General features: G+C 44.9%; 1 protein-coding gene across 1 annotated transcript in view; it reads left to right on the top strand.

Annotated features, from left to right (window-relative positions):
- LOC126485130 (venom dipeptidyl peptidase 4-like) overlaps positions 1-23,743 on the top strand; it is a 293,595-nt gene that overhangs the window by 231,948 nt on the left and 37,904 nt on the right. Inside the window, exons 13-14 of the mRNA XM_050108774.1 lie at positions 4,107-4,301; positions 19,065-19,225. Of these exons, the coding sequence (XP_049964731.1) occupies positions 4,107-4,301; positions 19,065-19,225 (356 nt within the window). The remainder of the gene's footprint in view (positions 1-4,106; positions 4,302-19,064; positions 19,226-23,743) is intronic.

Raw genomic sequence — 23,743 nt, 5'->3', positions numbered from 1 at the left:
ACTTTGATACCTTATCAAGATTTTAATAGACATTGCTCAGTTTTTTTTCAGACAATACTTCGTTTTAGATAACAGCAGCATCCTCTGAAAGAAGTCTGCCGTTAGTATTAATATTGTAACAACACACTTCCTTAGGGCAAGGCTCAAGTAACTTCTCCTTATGTCGACGACTCTCCATCCAACATAAGGTCCTCCCTGCCAACAGATCTCCAATCTAGCCGCAAATTTCGTGTCATAGCCCACGTGGCCGTAATTTTGTTAATAAATGTTGATATTGTTCTTTATCAAGTGGTTTATGGTCTATAAATACTGCATCCACTTGACTGCCTTGATCCGCGGCATTCCAAAAGTCATGCAACAAGAGCGCGTGTTAAGTTTAACGTAATAGATGTCTTTAGAATCCTTGTTGGTTGGCAAGGAGGACTCCAGTCTGTTCCAGAAACTACATTCGTTCGAGATCAAAGTAAGTTCTGCAACAGACAGATGTCAGTAACAATGAATGTCAGTTTTATGTAGATATAACTGACCTGTTCATTTCTCGACGCATTGGGTACAGTTTCTTGTTGGAGGGTTCTACAGCATGAGGGGCAGTCAGTAAGTAATCCAACACATTTGTTTTCTGAAAGCATGTTGACCTTACTCAGGATTCTAATACACCACTTTATTCGCCACTCTTTTGGCATGATTGTCGACGTAATCTCCGTGCAATGAGGCGGCCTTCCGCCACTTCACTGGGGGAGCCTGTATGCCCACGTGGTACCACTCTGCTGGTCGACATCGGAGCGAAAGTCTTCCTACGTCAACAACCTTCCCGCGGAAGGCATCCTTCATCAGGCCAACCAGATGGAAGTCGGAAGATGCGAGATACGGGCTATAGGGTGGATGAGGGAGAACAGTCCAATGAAGTTTTGTGGGCTGCTCTCGGGTTGGCAGACTTGTGTGAGGCGTTGCGTTGTCGTGGAGAGGGTAAAGTTCGTCTGCATTTCGGTGACCACGAACACGCTGAAGTCTCTTCTTCAGTTTCCTGAGAGTATGGCCAATACACTTTGGAGTTTATCGTTGCACCATGAGAGACGACATCAAAGAGAATAACCCCTTCAGAGTCTCAGAAGACCGACGCCATGGCTGTACCGGAAGAGATGCAGCTATCAGTTTGTTCTTCGGAGAATAGGTGCTGTGGCACCATTTCATGGATCGCCGTTTTGTTTCCGGTTCGAAGTCATGAAAACCTGTTTCACAACCTGTGAAGAAGTTCGACAGAAATTGTCACGCTTATACTCGTAACGCGCATGCATCTCCACACAGATGGTCCGTCGTTGCTCTTTATGGTCTTAGACTGCGAAGACACTAGACGACTTTGAGGACCCCAAATGGTGGATGAGTGTGTCAACATTATCAACAGTGACGTCGGGTTGTGTAGCGATGTGTTTGTGATTCGTCGGTCATGTCGAATGAGAGTGTCCGCACGTTCCAGTATTGCAGGTGTGTGAGCTATCTGCGACTGGCTTGCGCGTGGGAGATAGGACAGGTTTGCGCGACCTTCTTGCGATGGTGACAGACGCCTCTCCCAACGATTCATGTGCTTTTGTTCATTGCCAGGTCTCCGTAGACATTCTCTAAGCGCCTACGAATATCTGCAATACTATGGTTTTCTGCCAAAAGAAATGCAGTGACTGCTTGGAACGAACGTCCATTAAAGACGCCATTTCGAAGGCTACGTATAGCACTGACACCTACCGGAACTTCATGAAACTGTAGGGACTGAAGGAGGAATATTCCACAACGTCCCACAACAAATTACATTTTTTCTACTGAAACTGGACCAGAAAAAATGTGTTACTTATTGAACACCTGTCGTATATTATATGGTTAAATGTTAGAGGGGGGGGGGCGCTTGTGAAAATCAATTTTGTTTCATTTTCAGTGGATGTCAACTACACTGAAGAGCAGCCAGCCCGGTTGGCAGTGCGGTCTAACGCACGGCTTTCCGGGCGGGAAGGAGCGCCTGGTCCCCGGCACGAATCCGCCCGGAGGATTTGTGTCGAGGTCCGTTGAGCCGGCCAGTCTGTGGATGGTTTTTAGGCGGTTTTCCATCTGCCTCGGCAAATGCGGGTTGGTTCCCCTTATTCCGCCTCAGCTACACTATGTCGGCGATTGTTGCGCAAACAAATTCTCCACGTAAACGTACACCACTATTACTCTACCACGCAAACATATGGGTTACACTCGTCTGGTGTGAGACGTTCCGGGGGGGGGGGGGGGGGGGTCCACCGGGGGCCGAACCGCCATATAACCCTGGGTTCGGTGTGGGCCGGCGGAGGGGTGAAGTGGACTGCGGTAGTCGTCATGGGGTTGCGGACGACTGCGGCTGCGGCAGGGACGGAGCCTCTCCGTCGTTTCTGGGTCCCAGGTTAACATAACACCAAAGAAACTGCTTTACTTGCCTAATATTGTATGGGACCCCCACGAGCACACAGAAGTCGCCAGGGGAAGTGTTTAAATTCAGAAGAAAGTTCCTGGAGTCACTCTGTAGCAATTCTGCACGTGTGGAGTGTCGCATTCTCCTGCTGAAATTGCGCAAGTCCGTCGGAATGCACAATGGATATGAATGGGTGCAGGTAATCAGACAGGATGCTTACGTACGTGTCACCTGTCAGAGTTGTATCTCGACGTATCATGGGTCCCATATCAATCCAACAGTACACACCTCACACCATTAGAGAGCCTCCACCAGCTTGAACAGTCCCCTGGTTTCAAGCAGGCTCTATGGATTCATGAGGTTATCTCCATACCCGTACTCGTCCATCCGCTCGATACAATTTGAAACGAGACTCGTCCGACCAGACAAATGTTCCCAGTCATCAACAGCCCAATGTCGGTGTTGATGGGCCCAGGCGAGGCGTAAAGCTATGTGTTGTGCAGTCACCAAGGGTACACGAGTGGGCCTTCGTCTCCGAAAGCCCATATCGATGATGTTTCGTTGAGTGGTTCGTACGCTGACACTTGTTGATGGTCCAGTATTGAAATCTGCAGCAATTTCCGGAAGGGTTACAGTTTTGTGTCATGCTGAACGATTCTCTTCAGTCGTCATTGATCCCGTTCGTGCAGGATTTTTTTCCCGCCGCAGAAATGTCGGAGATTTGATGTTTTACCGGTTCCTTGATATTCACGGTACACTCGTGAAACGGTCGTATGGAAAAATCTCCACTTCATCGCTACCTCGGAGATGCTGTGTCCCATCGCTCTTGCGGCGATCATAACACCACTTAAACCTTGATAACCTGCCATTGTAGGAGCAGTAACCGATCAAACATCTGCGCCAGACACTTGTTGTCTTATATAGGCGTTGCCGACCGCAGCGCCGTATTATACCTGCTTGCTTATCTCTGTATTTGAATACGCATGGGTATTCTAGTTTCTTTGGCGCTTCAGTGTATTTAATGTATAGTTATAATGTACAAAAGCCATGTCATTTTCGCTCAGAATTACATTTACATGACTAGCTAACTTCGGTATTCCCGCCTAGAGCATGTACTGGTAACGTCTCAGTGATGCTTCTCCTCGCTACTATGACTGCCGCCACTGCCGGCCACAGGAAGCGGAACCGGCGTGTCATACGGCCGGCGCCTCTCACTCTGATCTGGGCTACCTCGGCAGCCAGAAATCACGTGTGTTGTGCTGTCTGAAGTGCTTGTTATCGTGTCATATCGCTAGTGATGCAGTGACCCTGCCTTGTTTCTGGACTGTCTGGTTTTCTCTGTTTTCATACATTCGGTGCACATCTTACGATAACTATTACTCTGTTTGCGGCTTGCGCTTTGGTTGGTTGGTTGGTTTGGGGGAAGAGACCAAACAGCGAGGTCATCGGTCTCATCGGATTAGGGAAGGACGGAGAAGGAAGTCGGCCGTGCCCTTTCAAAGGAACCATCCTGGCATTTGCCTGGAGTGATTTAGGGAATCCTCCCGAATGCGAGTCCAGTGTGCTAGCCACTGCGCCACCTCGTTCGGTGGCTTGCGCTTTAACAGTGGGAGTGGACAGGAAACCGACCATAGTGTTCTGAAGGCTAGAACATCGCAGACCAAGGAAACGTTGTATACGTCCACAGGTACGCCGGTCCAGGCCACCAGCAAGTAGACGACTCCTTCGATGTGGATCTCCCCAGCTACTTCACGACCACCAGGCGGTACGTCGTCATACTGATCGACAGCCGTGGGTCTGCCTGCCATGGCGACAGGATGCTCTTCTCCGTCTACCGCAGGCTGGGCACCGCAGAGGTCGAGGACCAGATCGTCGTCACCAAGTAAGGCACTCGTCTGCCATTTTCTTGCATGTATTAGACAAACCATCCGCTTCCCATTTGGAGCACATTTAAGCACTATTTCCCACACAGAGTCATATCACATAATTGTATAAAATATGAGATTCAGAACTGAAAAGCATGTTGTTGTACGAAACAGTTTAGACACATCTCGCGTAGTGACTATATTCAGGCACGTGGTCTGTAGAGTCCCGGTTGGCCACCTCAGCTGTGCTCTGGCAATGCAATGAGTGAGCTGTGATAAGTAAGGGAGGAGGCGCTGTGTTGAAGAGGTGTGCGATGTGCAGGTAAGTAGGCTGGTTCTTCATTTGTCCTGCGCAGTCAGAGAGACGCTGAATAATTTGCAGCGTTGCCAGTGTGCACTCTGTCCCACTCGGTCCAGCCACTGACAAACTTCCAAACTGGCAACGCTGGGGTGTGTGCCAGATTGGGTCACTGTTTCTGCTTCTGACTCCCTCTGGAAAAATTTATCTACTAAAACAACTATCGCTGTCACCTGTTGTCATGTTTGTTTTACACCACCCGCAATAAACATTGTAATGAGTAGGTACCATTACTATACCTAAGCTAATATGAACATCAACGTTAACTGTTCTACGTGCACCCAGAAGCTTTCGCTACAGACGCAGCAGAAAGACGCTACTGGATGGAGCAAAATGGCCCCTGTCTCTTATGCATCATCTCACCAACCCTTTCATAGATGCACACCAATCTAATAGTGAACATCTACAAGTATGTACAGGTACCAATATGTACTATGTAGTGTACTAGAATATTGTACACGGCCGGCCTGGGTGCCCGAGCGGTTCTAGGCGCTACAGTCTGGAGCCGCGCGACCGCTACGGTCGCAGATTCGAATCCTGCCTCGGGCATGGTTGTGTGTGATGTCCTTAGGTTAGTTAGGTGTAAGTAGTTCTAAGTTCTAGGGGACTGATGACCTCAGACGTTAAGTCCCATAATACTCAGAGCCATTTGAACCATTTTTATTGTACACGTGTTCGACGTGTTGTTTCTTCTTGTTTTAAGTGCGAATAAATTACAATAATCGTTGTGTTTAATAATTTTCTTAGTGTATGTAACATATGATGCTGCTCTGAAACGCTTCGGAACGGAAATAACTAAGATTATCCAGCTTAGCTCTGGAAGCAAAAGAAACTATTTATTTTTATGTAAATAGACAATTTTGAGCCGCATTTCTATCAGTCATTTGTTGCAGATCTATGTATGACTGTTTTCACATACATTTACTCTCTTCGCGATGTTTTCAAAGGGCGATGGCAACGAATCTGATCGTGTTAGAGAATTTAGTCTACGAGGGCAGGAGCAATGAAAAGAAAGAAAAGCTGTACCTTTGCTTTGTTATTACATGTTTGCACCCACTCATTACAATGAAAAAAGTAACATTTTATCGCTTAAATTGTGAGACTCGACATTTAGTCTTCGTGTCTGCCCTCATTATGACGTAAGGAAGAGTAACATTCTAACATTTTTCACGTGTAACTAGTTATTTTTCTATTTTACATTGTGGCTAGTAAAACGTATTTCAAATATTTAATACTTGTTACAAGGAAGATCGCATAATAACAGCTGAACTAATCGCACGTTGGGAAGTTCATCTGTTTCTTTTTGACAAAGTATGATGTATTTCATTGAGCGTTTTCTTTTGTTTTTGCAATGCACAATGTTTTCTGGTCAATGGGCAGTCCAGTGTCTGGACTACAACAGAAAACATAATACCTTCTAACTTCAGTATTTTTATCTCATCCATAAATTCTTGTCTTCATTTAGTAATTACACTGTCTGATAAAAAAACTGAAGCACTGAGAAGACATGGTAGTATGCCATTGTAACTGTGTTCAGGAACACAACCAACAGTGGATATGCATAGTATGTAAATGACTAGAGTTGCAGTTCTTTGTGCCAGCTAGAATCAATGCCGAAGTGCATTACTGGTGATCGTGTTTAGTGTTCTTACCAGACGTGGCAGGGTAGATAAGGGGTGTCAACAGCGCAAAGATGTTGAGTGATGACAGTGAAGGACACGGAGGTGCGGAGTACTCGCGTGTGAAAGCGTTATCAGAAGCTCACAAAGTTTGTGGGTTCTATTTCGCTGACTGATTCAAACGTGCAATATCCATTCTTCTAGGGAAATCAGATGTAACAGTGGCCCAAAGTCGAACTGCATGGGAATGTGAGAGCAGACATACCCATTGTCAAGGTTCTGGTCTACCACGTCTGATTGTCACAAGGGAGGATCTCCGTATTGATCACCTAGCACATCACAACACCTTTACATGAACGCCTGCCTTCTGAGGACAAGTAATGGACTCTCTGCAACATTCTGTGTCACCATTACTAACAGGTTAGCAACAGGTAGACTGGGGAATTACCATCCCATGTGTGGACTGCCATTAAAACCATAACACAACACAGAGAAACTATCATCCAATAAATTTACCATTTCTACTTTCCGCTTTACTACAGGGGTCTCTATTATTGAATCATTGCCCCTTCGCACACTATTGTCAGGAGACAATACTTCATTTTTCACTTTAACATTACTACTTTCATGCATGTTTATACTTGAAACGTTGTCTGAATTTACAGTTCCCTCAACAGACATAGGTTCTAATTTAAGTTTCAACTCAGTTTCTTTTGGCGGTTCCATCGCCGACAGTCTTTTAGTGCAGGTTAGTAAAATTTTTAACAGTTTTTCACTTAACTTAGTTCCTTCTGCACGACGTATGGCGTTGCCGGCGCGGCGTACCAGGATTCCTGATGCGACGTGGCACGTTGAACTGCAGACGGCTCTCCGACGGCTGTTGTGTGTTTGCGTGGCCCGCAATTGCAGGCTCTGCGCCGGCTGCTCCAGCGGACGACTGCGGTGCGGCGAGACTGGCTTCTCGCGATGCCGGCAGCACCGCTAGACTCCGTCAATCCAGATGTGTTGTTAATCCAATTGCGTCGTTCACATGCACACGTAACACTTTCACTGTTCTATTACTCAGCTGCGTGTCGCATTCCACTCGCGAATCCGAATAGTTAAAAATCACTTTCACTTAGTCGATTTCCCGGCCGATGCACCATATGTGGGGCGGCGGATAAGTTTGTAAAAATAATCTAATTGCTGTTTGCTGTATATATGCTTGCGTGTTGAATCAGTTTCTGGCTTTTAGAATGTTGTTAATGCTGTCTTTCGCCGTTCTCAACACTGGCTCTCTATTTACTTTTTGGCACCCAGAAAGTGATTTAATAAAACATGGAACCAGTAATAGAGATCCTAGTGCCCACTTCATTTGAGATACAATTATAGCTGCAACTTATAGCTCTGAAGAATTAGGAGATTGTCCGGGATTTCTAATCAAAAACGGTTTTCCAAAATAGTTGAGTATATTCTGAAATTCACTGATAAAAAACACAAGTATCCCTACAACCTAACTAACAGAGCAGTTCAGAGTCTAATGCGCTGATGCAATTATAAATGTCCGAATTAAATGTTAAAAAAAATGCTCGCCATAATTTGATGAAAATATTTCATCAAACGCCACGCTAAATATTTGGTAGAATGTCTGTCTCGCGACGGCACGTGAAAATACGACAATACGCAAACTGAAGCTAGATAATGAAAATCATTCCAGAATTAACACTTCACATATAATGTTTTCATGGTTCCGCGTATCTCTAGTAACTTAATACGGCACCCGAGGCTGTTTGTACAGATACACTGATGCGACGCGACTACCGACACAGATGGCGTGTCATTCAGCGTCTGGAGAGAACTGGGGCCTTTTTTTCCTCGCGCAGCGTTCTTATATATATATAGCCGCGGTGCGGACGGCTAAGGGAACGCCTGATCTTTTCAGCTCTCCCGACTAGCCGCTGGGCTAGTAACGCACCACTTCAAGTTACATAATAATTTATAGCTTCTTTTGCTTATGGCCGATGAAGCTCTTAATTTAAACGTGCATTCAGCACGCAGGTCAGTATTGATAATAAAATTTTGACGTGGCTAAGTTAAATATTTTGGGCGAGAGAATTAATTAAATTACACTGCACGCAGTAGATGAGCTCTGAACTGGCCCTTTTGAGATCCGCTATCGCTATAATTTTATAGGTATTCAAAAGAAACTTTACACATCTTCATAATCATAACGGACCTCCAACCTATTTAAATCTAAACATCCTAGCCTTATTTACTAGCTTACTTAATCTATCTTGCTTCCTTCAGTTTTGAGACGAAAACCACAAAATCATGAATTTCCACTAAAATCTTAATTTGTGAAATCCAAAGTACTGTTTTTATTAAATCATTATGAAAGATGAATCTAAATATAAATTTTGAAGTCTCTAGCTCTTTTCTGTTGCGCCAATGATTTTTCTAGAAAAACATCCAAATTTCGAAAATGGCTGAAGTTATCGAACTGATATTTAACACACATTAATTTAGTATTATTCCTGACATGCTAGAAAAGTTTTAGGTCATTTGCTTGATTTTTAAGGTATTGCGCAACATTTATGACGTCAGAGCTAGTTACAGCAGACTGGCTGGCACACAATGGAAACTGATGTGAATTTACTACAGTGTGAGTAGGCTGCTTCCCTACAAGGAGTCCCATTCTTCCACTGTTTTGGAGAGGCACACCTGTGTCACTCCTCGATCGACGGTATTGGGAGCGACTAGATATGACTTGAGGTCACAGCTGGTAGTGATTGAGGGAACTCACGATGTCCGTGACATACCACTGTATGATCAGAATCCCCATGTGTTATCAATCAAGCAACAGTATCGTTGTGCCATTTTTCAATACGATAATGCTCACCCACACATGGTGTGTGCGTCTATCAACTGTCTGCATGATGCTGAGGTACTCTCGTGGCCATCAAGAGCTCCAGATGTGTCCCCAATAAAACATGTGTTGGACCATGCGATAACAAGGACCGGTTAGAACAGCTGTGGCCAGCTTGCCTGACGACATGATCGTACAATAGTTTTACAACACCCTTCCAGTCGAATCAGTGCATGCATTCAGATCAGAGGGCATGCAAACCGATGCTGATAAGTGGGCTCATATTGCCAAGTGTTTTGCTCCGTCAATCGCTGAAGAGTCCTTCGTTTCCACCTGCCAGTCAGGGTGCTTCGCTATTTTGCTAGAGAGTGGATAATAAGCGGAATGTGTGATACACAGGCAACCCTGAACAACTAAGAGAGCTCTATAAATGAAACTAATCATCAGTTACAGTCCTTTTCACCCTCTGAAACCTCATAGTGACAAGGTAGAAACCTATATAAGTAAGAGCCATATTGTTTATGCCTGGCTCTCTGTAAACGAAATTTCCTGAATTTCCTCTTCCACAAACGACGCTGACATAGGGAAAGGTGGGAGAAAAGTTTACTTAGAAAGCTGCATTGTACGCTATTTGAAATATACAGAGTTTCTGTGTAAACTTGAGGTGACTAAGTATCTCGAAAACGACGTACTGTAAGAAGGAAATGTTCCTGGTTAATAGTTAATATTAGTAAAGCGGACATCTGTCTGTGTTACTATCAGCCAACTCCTAACCTCCCCTCCTGCGTGAGCGGGATCAGCTGAGCTGGATCAGCTTAGTACTTTCGTATGGGAATCCCTCACTTTTATTCCATATTTGAATTCTCTCCCAAAAAACACATATAGTTTCCTCAAACCATTGTTTCCCATTCGTGTGTGTCGACAAATATCAAGCGTGCTAGTTAGTGCAATTAATGACCGACGCATTTGATCCTACATTTAATTTACGATGTCGATGTTAATGCTTGTATTGTAACGATTGATACCGATGTTCAATACAAATGAGATTGTACAGTACAAATAATGTGGCTGGACATTGATATTTCTGGCATATGAGCTACTTGTATGGTAACGCTGTTTCTACCAGGTTTGAAAGTATGAAACCGGAATTTCCCTATAGATGGTGCTGGCCGTCAGAGTAGGGCCCGTGAGACCGTGTCTGCAGCGCCATCTGCTTCCTGCAACGGATGACGACAATATCAACACATACTAACCCAAGTTCCACACATCGGTATCTGTTTCAAACCCGTAAACATGCTGAGTTTTGTGCCTACGAACTACGATTTGCCGTCACATTGGTTTTCTGTTATCATTTGAAGAAAACTGCTGCAGAATCGCATCGAATGCTTGTCTAAGCTTTTGGCGAACATACGCTTCGGAAAACAATGTTTCGAGTGGTTCAATAAATTCAGAAGTGGTGATTTTGACGTGAGAAATGACGAGCTCGGGAAAACACCGAAGAAGTTCCAAGACAACGAATTGCAGGTCTTGTTGGATGAAGATGATACTCAAACTCAACAAGAACTCGCGGAACAATTGAATGTGACGCAGAAAGCCGTTTTCATTCGGTTGAAAGCATGAAAAAGGCGCAGAAAGTGGGAAAATGCGTTTCGCATGAACTGAATGAAAGACAGCTAGCAAACCGAAAGACCACTTGTGAATCGCTGCTTGCCAGATACAAAAGAAAGTCGTTTCTCTGTCGAACAATGACAGGTGATGAAAAATGGATACATTTTGAGAATCTTAAGTGTCATAAATCATGGGTGAATTCAGGCAGAACACGAACATGCGTTGCAAGACCATATCGCTTTGGAGAGAAGACAGGGATCAGAAGGGTGTCATCTGTTATGAGCTGCTAAAACCTGGTCAAACCGTTAACACTGATCGCTACCACCAGCAAATGATCGATTTAAATCCAGCATTACGTGAAAAACGACCGGACTATGGGAAAGGCAACACAGAGTCATGTTGTTCGATGATAGTGCCCAATCACACAGAGAAAAACGGGTCTGGGACAAGATCGATGCGTTCAGTTGGGAAACACCAGGGGCATGCGTCTTATTCTCTAGACTTGGCCCCGTCCGATTATCATATATTTGCATCACTGGGACACGCTCTCGCTGACCGACACTTCAATTCGTATGACAAAGTACAAAAATGGCTCGCTGACTGGTTCGCTTCAAAAGAAGAACGTTTTTTTGGCGTGGAATTCATAGCCTGCCGCAGACATGACAGAAATGTATAAAGATCAGTGGAGATTATTTTGAATAAAATATTGTTTATCAGTTTCAAACAACAGACGTGTAATTATTGCAACGGAATTTCAGTTTTGTACTTCTATACCTGGTAGTTCCCTTCGGGGTTGATTGTGGTGAGTCCACAGAGCACAGGAATGCTTGCTTGATTTCGGTGGCCGCCCTCGAACCCCGCCATCAGGGTGACTGATTTTGGTGTGTGTTTTACCCAACCGCTGTAACTATGTGCGGTTACCGGTGGAATACAAGCCACAACCATTATCACTTCAAGAACATTTTACCTTATTAAAGAGACGGAGGCACCTGCCAAGAATACACATCGAAATTAAGCACCTCAGTGGTGCGAGGCAAAGGATCTCGCCGCAATCAAGCAGCTCTATTGGAACAGAAAACTATTAGCCCACTTTTTTGTTCGTGGATCACACTAAACGTAGTTCCTAACCAGGCGTTGAAATGACTAACAATATTGTACCGTCCATTCAAATTTACAACACTAGGGTAAATTTCGAACATAAATATCAGCCATTAGAACACAAACCTTTACATTTATATCGTAAATGAAATTGATGATCAGATGTCTCGGTTCTTAATTGAAAAACAGGCACTCTTGATATTTGTTGATTACAGCACCATCTAGGCTACTTCAAATGCAAAAGAATGGTTTGAGTAAACCGTACGTAATTTTGGGCTTAGAATACGAATATCCAATAAAAATCGGGTGTTCATGAAAATACGAAGCTGGCCGCGGCCACGCAGGAGGGATGGTTAGGAGGTTGCCAGTTGTAGCACAAACAGATGACCCCTTTGGTAATATAGTTTTCGCTCAGAATATTTCTTCGTAAGATTGGTCGTTTCCGAGATATTTAATTGTCCCAACTTAAAAGAAATTCGCTGTGTACACAGTATGCATATGTTTGTTGTTAAGTATAATGTTGTAAGTGTGTGGATAACCTGGAAGTTTGTTCATTTGTACCTACTGTGAGAAAGGCTATACATCATGCATGTTGTGATACATCAGACACGCACACCATTGTTTTTATACACAGCAGCAATCCCTTAGGAGACAGTAACGCATGGTAGGAATCAATTGGCCCTATTGGCGAGCTGGCCTGTTAGGATAGCCTGCCGTCTGTAGTGCAACACGCTGTACTAAGCACACCAGCCCAGAAAGCAATGTTGGGTAGCCCGTAGCCTGTTCGGACCAGGCCAAGAGACATGGGCTGGGTGGTCTTAAACTTGTCCGTTGCACATGTCCAGACAGCCAGCAGTCATATCCCCACATATGCAACATTACTACTTTAGTCTACATTATGTCATCAAAAGTATACAGACATCAGTGAGTGTCAGTCCACCCATCGCCTTAATGACGGCTTCAGCTCTTCACAGAATACTTTTAGTGAAATGTGATTGTCTGTGGAGGAATGGCAATCCATATTTCCTCAAGAACTAAAACTAGAGAATGTACGCTGAAGCGCCAAAGAAACTAGTGTAGGCATGCACATTCAAATACAGAGATATTTAAACAAGCAGAATAGGACGCTGCCGTCGGCAACGCCTGTATAATACAAGCATCTGGAGCAGTTGTTAGATCGATTCCTGCTGTTACAATGGCACATTATCAAGATTTAAGTGTGTTTGAGAGTGGTGTTATAGTCGACATACGAGCGATGGGACACAGCAAGGTAGCGATGAAGCGGGAATTTACCCGTACGACCATTTCACGAGTTTAACGTGAATATCAGGAATCCGGTAAAACATCAAATCTCCGCCATCGCTGCGGCCAGAAAAATATCCTGCAAGAACGGGACCAACGACGAATGAAGAGAATCGTTCAACGTGACAGAAGTGCAACCCTTCTGCAAATGCTGCAGATTTCAATGCTGCGCCGTCAACAAGTGTGAGCGTGCGAACCATTCAACGAAACATCATCGATATGGGATTTCGAAGCCAAAGGCCCGCTCGTATAACCTTGATGACTGCACTATACAAAGCCTTACGCTTCGCCTGGGCCTGTCAACACTGTCATTGGACTGTTGATGACTGGACACGTGTTGCCTGGTCGGACGAGTCTTATTCCAAATTGTATCGTGTGGATGGACGTGTACGGGTGTGGAGACAACCTCATGAACTCGTGGATACTGCATGTCAGCAGGAGACTGTTCAACATGGTGGAGGCTCTGTAATGGTATGGGGAGTGTGCACTTGGAGTGATATTAGACCTGTGATACGTTTAGATACGACTCTGACAGGTGACACGTACGTAAGCATCCTGTCTGATGACCTGGATCCATTCATGTCCAATGTGCATTCCGACGGAGAATGCGACACTCCACACGCCCAGAATTGCTACAGAGTGGCTCCTGAAACGCTCTTCTGAGTTTAAACACTTCCGCTGGCCACTAAACTCCGGAGACATGACCATTACTGGGCATAATTGGGATGCCTTGCACGTGCTGTTCAGAAGAGATCTCCTCCCCCTCTTACTCTTATGTATTTATTTACTGCCCTATAGGATTCATGGTGTCAGTTCCTTCCAACACTACTTCAGACATTAGTCGAGTCCATGCGACGTCGTGTTGCGGCACTTCTGCGGCTCGCATGGGTCTCACGCATAAATTAGGCAGATGTACCAGTTCCTTTGGTCTGCAGTGTAGTTGTAGTATCGTAGCCTTCCGATGGTGTTGGAGTCGGCACCTTGAAGATTCCTGCAGGCACTGCGAGTGGCGGTTTGAACATCGCAACGAAGAATCTCTTGGCTGCCAGTTAGTGAAGACTGCTAGGACAGAGTTATAAGCGGCGGGCACCTGGGCACCAGACTTCTAGTTCAAGGTTACTTCTCGTCGCTAGTTGGTGCTCATCTGTGTCGAGCCTCTGCTCATAGGTAACCATGGCCGCCACCAGTTGTCAACAGGGTAGCATTTCTTCACCCACAAGTTGAGTACAATATACAGGGTGTTTCCCTAAATGTGTTTACCTCTATAAGTTACGAAGTAATAAGCGACGGAAATGTTTATTGCGTTAAATCACCATAAGAAATGGTACACTGTCTGCGTAGCTATGAAAATAGTTTATTGTGTTATTATCCAAAGAGTTACAGCAAAAAGATACAATTTTTAAATTGAACAATACTTGTTTCTATCATGCACTGGAATCAGTAACACCAGCTGTGTATACATCAGTTTAAATTACATTCCTATCACTTTTAGTTTGGGAGCTACAACCCTTCAAAGTTTCAGGGGCAGATACCACACACGCTGCGCATAACGCAATGCGCCTTCTAAATGTGATGCGTCGCCGGTGTCTCGGAGCGGGAAGCTTCCTCGATGCGCTGTTAGACTACCGACTGTCGCCGCACACAGCCGTATACCCGACAGTTCCAGCCACACAAATAAACGGGGCTCAATATGCCGCAGTTACTAACATCGGATGAAGATGGCATACACGAACAGCGGGTACGCTGACATGTTGCTGATGCTCGGTGAGTGCCGACACGATGCCACTGAAGCAGCCATGGCGTACGCCGTGAGATATCGTAGGCGAAGAGCTCCGTCAGCCATTACGTTCTTACGTGCCGAACAACGACTTCTGGAAACAGGCAGCTTGGTAATGTGCCGCAGTAACAGACGAAGAACTGCAAGAAGTAAGGAGACGGAGGTGTTTGTTTTAGCTGCAGTACACCGCGATCTTCATGTCAGATTACGAGCCGTTGCTGCAGTCGCTGGTGTCAGTCTCACACCTGTGTGGCGTTTAGAGCTCGGCTACAGGTTTAACCCGCACCGCCTGTCACTGACCCAGGGACTGCATGGGAACAATTTCCGTGCGAGAGTTACATTCTGTGAATGGGCCATGCGTTATTTCACACTGGAGTCTTTACAAGGTGTTATGTTCTCTGATGAGTCCACGTTCACAAATTACGGTGCAGTGAATCGCCATAACTTGCACTACTGGGCCGCTGACAACCCTCGGTGGGAATGACCTGTCGACCGTGAACGTAGATGGTCTATTAGTGTATGGTGTGGAACCGTTGGGGATGAAATCATCGGTCCGCACTACTTCCCAGGTACACTGACAGGTTTGTTATATCGCGCGTTTATAGCTGACAGTTTGGGTGGTCTCCTTGAACATGTGTGTCTACACAGAGAGTCCATATGTGGATGCAGCGCGATGGTCACCCAGCCCATTCTGGGCGTGCTGTTGTGGAAGAACTAAACAACAGGTTTGCAGGAAGGTGGTTGGGGCGCCATGGTCCTCATTCGTGGCCCGCGAGGTCGCCCGATTTAACACCATTAGATTTCTTTTTGTGGGGATGTCTAAAGGATCGTGTTTATGTCACTGAGCCTACATCCCCAGATGTAGGGGACGCATGTTGCTCCGTTCAAATGGTTCAAATGGCTCTGAGTACTATGGAACTTAACTTCTGAGGTCATCAGTCCCCTAGACTTAGAACCACTTAAACCTAACTAACCTAAGGGCATCAGACACATCCATGCCCGAGGCAGGATTCGAACCTGCGACCGTAGCGGTCGCGCGGCTCCAGACTGAAGCGCCTAGAACCGCTCGGCCACTAGGGCCGGCGTGTTGCTCCGTGACACCGGCGATGTTACATCTCGTCCGCAGATCCATCAGAAGGCGCACTGCATTGTGCATTCAAGAACATGGACACACACGTTTGAACATCTCATTTAAGTCAACTTCCCACCGCCAGTACACCCACCACCCACCACACAGCCATGTATTTTATACAGCGTGTCGTATCTGCCCCTGAAACTTTGAAGGGTTGTAGCTCCCAAACTAAAAATTATAGGAATGTAATTTAAATTGATGTATACACTGCTTTAAAAAATTGTGTCTTTTTGCTGTAACTCTTTGGATAATAACACAATAAACTATGTTCATAGCTCCGCAGACAGTATAACGTTTCCTATGGTGACCTACGGCAATAAATATTTCCGTCGCCCATTACTTCGTAGCTTACGGAAGTAAACAAATTTAGTGAAACACCCTGTATGTAATTAAAATGCACTTGTGCCAACGAATATTTTGCCTGCCTGTCCAGATTCGTATGGTCACAGATCCTTTGGCCACCTTCCACCCATTTATCATTATCAGTGAGGAAGGAACTTTAGGCTCCTCGGAACACAAAGGTGACCCACTCGCAACATAATAATAATGATACTGGACGCTGTGGTCTGGGGTGAAGTCAGTGTTGCAGCTCACCTGGAAGTTGCGATCAGCTCGCGACTCTCACCAGGCTAGCCCATTGCAGGAATATTACTGTTAACAGGCCATTGCTTCACAGATTCTGATTTATGATAGGGTGTACTAATCTGCTGATACAAACTATAATCCTCTCCGAATTGCTCCTCTACTGTACACAGTGCTGTAAAATCCTTCTGGATCCTACGTTTTCTTAAGCGAAATAAGGCGGCCACGCCACACACCACGACACCATATCATGTGTACATCACGCAATTTCACTACGAGCCGCTTGTGTGGTCCAGTGTCAAAAGTCTTCCGGAAATCCAGAAATAAGGAATCTATTTGAAATCCCTTGTCAATAGAACTTAGCGCTTCATATGAATAAAGAGCTAGTTGTGTTTCACAAGAACGATATTTTCTAAACCCATATTGACTTGTGTGTCAATAGACCGTTAGGAACTCGAACTACACTGGTGTGCAAACGTAAGGGCGAAAGTAATTTTCACATGATGTACCACAGCGGAATGAAATACACGGTGAGACGAACAGAAATGACACTTTTATTCAAATTGCACGGATGTCACAGCTGTTGGTGCTGGTCGCCCGTACGTTAAAAAGGCGGGACACGGTTCTTAATAGAGTGTGTGATCACTACGCACGGTAATATATGCTCTGCGATGTTCCCGCATGCTGGCCACAAGGTTGGTGGTGGCAGGGCGTCCCATCCCTCCAGCTGTGTGGTTTACAACTGCTGGATGTCCGTTGATGCATGTGGATGTGCTGCAGTGTGTCTCCCCAGCGCATCCCATACGTACTCGATGAGTAACTCAGGGGGACGGGCAGGTCAGTCCATTCGCTGAATATCCGCTCGTTCCAAGGCTCCTCCTCCACCTGCGCTGCCCGATGCGGTCGCGAATTGTCACCCACAAAAAGTACAGTCAGGGCCGAATGCAACCCGGGAAAGACGCACATGGGGTAGGACTACGGAGTCAATAACGATGACCGGTGAGTGTACCGTGTTCAAAGGTTCGGAGGTCAGTACGCCAATGCAACATTAAGTCTTCCCACACCATAACACCTGCACCATCAAAACGATCATGTTCGACAATCCAGAATAAGATTTTCACTCTGCAGCGGAGTGTGCGCTGATATGAAAGCTCCTAGCAGATTAAAACTGTGTGCCAGACCGAGACTCGAACTAGGGATCTTTACCTTGTAACCTCCCCACAAAATTTTTCGAATGACAATAATTAAATGTTAACGAGAATAGAACCTAGTGTAACCTCCCAGCAAATAAAATAACTTATTGACAATGACAATTAAATGAGAAATAGCAATCTGAGCCAAATGTAAGCTGCCCACAAAAATGAAAGTCAATTCAATAAAAATGAAATCTCAGTGACAATGAAAACGCAAATAGACCGAAATGTCGATCTTAGGCCCTGTTCTTATCTCAGTAAAATTGCATCTGCTCTTATTTTTCGCCATAGCTTGGAGGAAATGCATCGCAAAAATTCTTTGAACTTAAGTAAATTTTTTCTTTAAGGAAATGCATGGGAAATTTTCTTTCAATAAAATGTTTGTTTTGTTAAAATGCTTGGTTTGAGAACAAAATTATTATTGGGGCGATTCTTGAACAAATTAATTACAGTTAAGATACATTACATTATCAGATGAGCGCAATGCTGCTTCATTACCTTATTTAAAAATGTACCTCGTCCTGAACCTTGACCAGAGGCCCTTGTCGACGCCCGCCGACTCCTCACACACAACTGCGACTGTCTCTCGTGCGCCACTACATGCTCTCGCGACTCGCTACGTACAACTACTCTCTCGCAACTGCAACTAACGACTCCCTACATGCAACTGAACTCTCGCGCGGTCAAGCGCAGGCTAGCAACGATAAATAACTCTCTGGTCAGAGATTCTGTCATGCCTCGCCATCGCTGTACTAAATACATACGCGTTTCAACCTTCCGGGGGCAAGTGCTCTACCATCTGAGCTACCCAAGCACGACTCACGCCCCGTCCTCACAGCTTTATTTCTGCCAGTTCTCGTCTCCTACCTTCCAAACTTCACAGAAGCTGTTCTGCGAACCTTGCAGAACTAGCACTCCCGGAAGAAAGGATATTGCAGAGACAGGGCTTAGCCACAGCCTGGGGGATGTTTCCAGTTTGGAAGGTAGGAGACGAGATATTGGCAGAAGTAAAGCTGTGAGGACGGGACGTGAGTTGTGCTTGGGTAGCTCAGATGGTAAAGCACTTCCCCGCGAAAAGCAATGGTCCCGAGTTTGAGTCTCGGTCTGACACACAGTTTTAATCTGCCAGGAAGTTTCATGTTCGACAATGTTCCTGACGTATTGCGACGTGTCATCATATGAGTGTACGTCCACCGAGGGCGTACTGACCTCCATACAGGGTGGGGCAAACACGTTGCCGACTAACATTCCACTTTTGTCGCGCAGGAAGCTGCTGCAGAAGTACCCTTTCATCGACCGCTCACGCATTGGCGTCTGGGGCTGGAGCTACGGCGGCTACACTGCGGCCATGGTGCTGGCCCGGGACGACAAGAATATCTTCAAGTGCGGCGTCTCTGTGGCGCCCGTCATCAGCTGGATATACACTGGTGAGTACTGCAGAAGCACACGCCTCTCTGATACTCACTGGTGAGTATGCAGAAGCTCACGCCTCTCCGATACGCACTGGCGAGTACAGCGGAAGCTCTCGCCTCTGGCCACGGCCACCGTGTCTTAATCGGTAAAGCCAACTGCATACCTGGCCAGGTAGCAGGCAGCACCGATATTTTAATGCCGTCGAAGCAGGGAATGCAGGTAGCAACAGTATACACTCAGGTGAATCCCTACAAGCAGAGAGCTTAGCATGCTAAACACCCGTACACCAATGCCCTGACAAGCACAACTAATCGCCGACTGGTGCTTTTCTTAGACAACACTTTTTGGACAACAGTTATTCGCAGTGTAATGCGTAGTGCTTAAAATTTCGTTTCAATAAACCACTGACCGCATCAGGTCTAGCCCAACAGTTTTGTTTTATAAAAATGTAGAGCGCTCTTTTTAGAAACGGCCGTCTTGTTCGCAAACGTGACATCTCGTTTGCTGAAACATCTATTAAAACCAACTCCCATAATCTGATGAATTTTTATCGGCGTTTTCTTGCTTCCCTCCAAGTGCATCCTGGTCCGACAGAAGTTTTTGCAAAGTTGGTATTTATTGGTGTTGTTCACAATAACGGAGAAATTGCGGCCTAATAACACATTTATCCATATGGGAATGCAGACTTTCTCGTAGAGTTTTATTGTTGAAATCAGACATCATGTGCATCCGCACTGAAATAATTGTAACATCTATCGCCCTCAAAGATTTGTTTTGTTCTGGTTTAGGGTGAAAAAACAACTAAGGTCATACGCGACCATGTCAAAAGAAGAACTAAGAAGGACTTATCCTTGGAGAAAAGTCCACAAAATACGCCGTAAAGACAACTTTCTTTTCTTTCTTTCTTTTGCTTACGCCATAGTCCCGCAGTGATCGCAGGGTCGGTGTGGTTAGAACGGATCTGGCAAGGTTAGTTTTAGGAGTGGCCGGATGCCCTTCCTGCCGTCAGCCCGGAACCCCCAGGGATGGAATCAGTGTACCCCAGCTGTCCGCATCTAGCGTAAATCGTGAAAAAGTGCGAAAATGTGTCAAATGTCTGCGACGCGTGTAACTGAGGCGGAACGCGGCGACCAGCCCGGTATTGACCTAGCGGGATGTGGAAAACCGCCTAAAAACCCTCTCGTCGTTAAACCGCCGGGCGGATTCGATCGGCGGCCGGCGCGCCTACCCGAGTCCAGGAAGTAGCACGTTAGCGCGCTCCGCTACCCTGGCGGGTACGCTGTAAAGACAACCGAGGTCGCGAATTTAAGATTACATGTGGTTCGCCATATTGCTACGGCGGATAAAAAGTAAAACGCGGTCGACATCCTGCGCGCCGTTCGCTAAAACGGCCGATAATTCGGATGTGAAACATACATTAGAATGTAAATGGTTAAAGAAAGGGCATTCGGCTAGGAAATGGCGAACCGCCAAAGGCTAATGACAATAAGCACAAATTGGTGGAGATCACCACATAACAAGCGGCGACAGCTGAAATGACAGTGCCCAATATGAAACCCAGCTAAAATGAGCTCCTCGCGGTCAGAGTGCCGAGAATAGGTCGTCCAAGCCGCTGGGAGAGGTTCAGTTCGCCGGAACTTGTTCCCATGAAGGGAAGATCAGTGGAGGTAACAAAGTGATTCCACCTGCTGACAGACGGCAACACTGAGATCATTGGAAGGAATGGAAGAACTAGCGGACTGAGCTAGGAGGACTGCAGCCTTGGCAGTTGTGTCAACGGCCTCGTTCCCCGTCAGACCGATGTGACCAGCGGTCCGCATAAACATCACACTAGCTCCGTTAAGAATGAGCAAGTGGAAACTCACTCGGGCCCGTTGCACTAAGGGATGGACTGTGTACAGCGCACAGAGACTCTGAGAGGCACTCAGAGAACCGCAGCAGATGACACAATTCAAAATTCAGTGTTGGCTGATGTATTGCATGGCCCGATACAGGGCGAAGAGCTCTGCTGTAAATACTGAGCAGTGTTCCGGAAGCTGATATCGAAAATCGTCGGGCCAGTGACGAAGGCACCCCCGACACAACGGTTAGTCTGAGAGCCATCAGTGTACATACAAGGACTATCGCTACATTCCTTGCATAGGTTGAGAAGGTCATTCCTTAATAGATCTTGTTTGCCTTGCGATGAATAATTCTTCAAAATCTCTGCAGGTCTTGCAACTTTCAGCTGCTTCCGATGCCCACAATGAAACTTCTCCTCTTGTCTTTGACACTATAAACTGTTTCTTTCGAGATCGGAGAAATACATTTCTGAAACTTTTTATAAACACCATTGTGTATATAGAATTTTTGTCGTTCGAAAATATTTGAAATTGCCTAGCTTTGAAAATACTGTGTTCAACCTTAGAGGATGAAACAGTCCCCTTGCGACCATAATATCGATCTTCAAGATCCGACTCATCGCCACTTCCTAACGGGTGATTGATTTCTGGAATATGGTTCTGGGTATATTTCAAATTGGTTTTGTCTCTTAGGACAACCTTCACATTTTGACAAACGATTGGTTACATATTCCTGCCAATTACGCACCTCGGATAAAATTTTCTCCTAATAGGATTGAATTCTGCTTTCATTTGTACCACGTTCCACGTTGTCTACCTCCTCGCGTTGTGGAGCATTTGGTTTCTTCTGTGCGTCGCTTTCTCGGTAGCATTCTGAAGTTGCGTGTGAACTTCTCCCTACTTTGCTTCTAACCATTCTGACAAATCTTCCTCTATCATAGTCGTCTGTTTACTAAGATAGTCATAATATAAACTCCTGCCCTGTGATCTTTAAAACTCTACTTGGTTAGTTACTTTATCCATCTTTTCAGCAATTTTAGTCTGTTCTTTATTTATTGCTCCACATTCCCCTCTAATTTGGAGACCGAAGTTTGCATTGTTTCGTCCATTTCATTAGAAGATTTTACACTTAATGTTAATTTATATATCTCGCAGATAAATATTCATCGCTTTTCTTAGTAAGTGATTCTAGGTTGTTAACAATCTTTAATACCTCTTTCTTAAATTCTTGGCCTTGAAGATCTCGTTGTTTCTGTAACTGTAGCATCTCCCCCCGAAAAGCTTTTTCCGCAAGTTCGCGTAGTTTCTCTGGTTCTAAAATTTTCTCTCTAAAGGCTTTATCTCTAAGATCACGTTTTTTGTCTAGCTCTGTTTGTTCCTGATTTGATTTCACTGGAAATTCAAACAGCTTATTGATACTGATGTTTCCAAATGGCGTACTGACCACACTGGTAAGATTACTTTCCTCACAAGTACCTGTAGTTTCAGCCTTATAACTTTCGGTATGATCATTACTCCTCACCAAACTAGTTCTACTCATATTTGACATTTCAGGTTCGAACGAATCCTCTGCCCTCTTAACATCTAAACTTTCCACACGGTTTTCATCCTCTCTCGTATCTTCTCTCCCCAAGGTCCCTAGACTTGCATCTAGATTCGATCTTAAATGGTACCACGTTTCATTGTTATCAATATACACTCTCAGAATAACACCAAGATAATAATACACAATAAATAAAATATAGCTCTAACTACTTATACAGTTTCTGCGTCACGGACTTGCCTCATTTAACCACGCAATTAAAATTGAAAGAAAGCGCAATGAGATACTGTTCAACCAGCAATAAAATGTCTTCACACATAAACGTCCGAGCCGCATAACACAAGTCAATTATTTCCTACCTTCCGTACAGCTTCTGAAGTCCTGTAATTCCCGGAGGTAGGCGCCTCGTGGGTTGTCGTAGTGGAGAATATGAAACATATAATTAGAAGTTTTGAGTCATTGTTCATTACGCAGCCACAACATTTCACCACTATTTATTACGTAATAATTGTTTTCATACCTTTTTCCGAGCCACGCGTTGAGCGCCAGATGCAGCCGCCCTTCGTCGATCTACTGTCGTCGACTTCTCTGACGTAAGATATTGAAGTTGTTATCTGCTGTATATACCTGACTTCCCGTTATCTCCACATATCACATGGAGCACACACATACATCTTCACTGTAACGGCGACTAAATATCGGGTCTTCACAATAATAATTAATGTTGACTTTTTACGCAGTCGATCAACTCCATTTGTTGCTGCGTTACCGAACACAAGAGAGTTAATAACATCTTTGGATGTTAGTTATTATTTCAACTTCCTATTTTCGACGTTACTACTACTTATCCGGACTGTTTCTGATTTTGTGTTATTTCTGTACGCTTGGAAATGAAATGTTATACAACTTTTAAGTCAGAATTTACGCTTCGTAATATTTCATTATCGAACCTTCCGTCATCCAGAGATATACATGATTATAGTTGACTAATATACACGCAATTGTTGAAATCACTTTAGTTTCTTATTAACAATATTTAATAATAATTAAATGATCATGAATGATTGTGTTTTGTATATAGGCAAAAGGAGGGTTGATCTTACAATCACTCTCAGCAATTACGGGATCTAAAATGTCCGTGATTTTTA

This window comes from Schistocerca serialis, chromosome 6 (genome assembly GCF_023864345.2).
Source record: "Schistocerca serialis cubense isolate TAMUIC-IGC-003099 chromosome 6, iqSchSeri2.2, whole genome shotgun sequence".
In the NCBI taxonomy this organism is placed as follows: domain Eukaryota; kingdom Metazoa; phylum Arthropoda; class Insecta; order Orthoptera; family Acrididae; genus Schistocerca; species Schistocerca serialis.
This window is presented reverse-complemented; position numbering and strand designations above follow the sequence as displayed.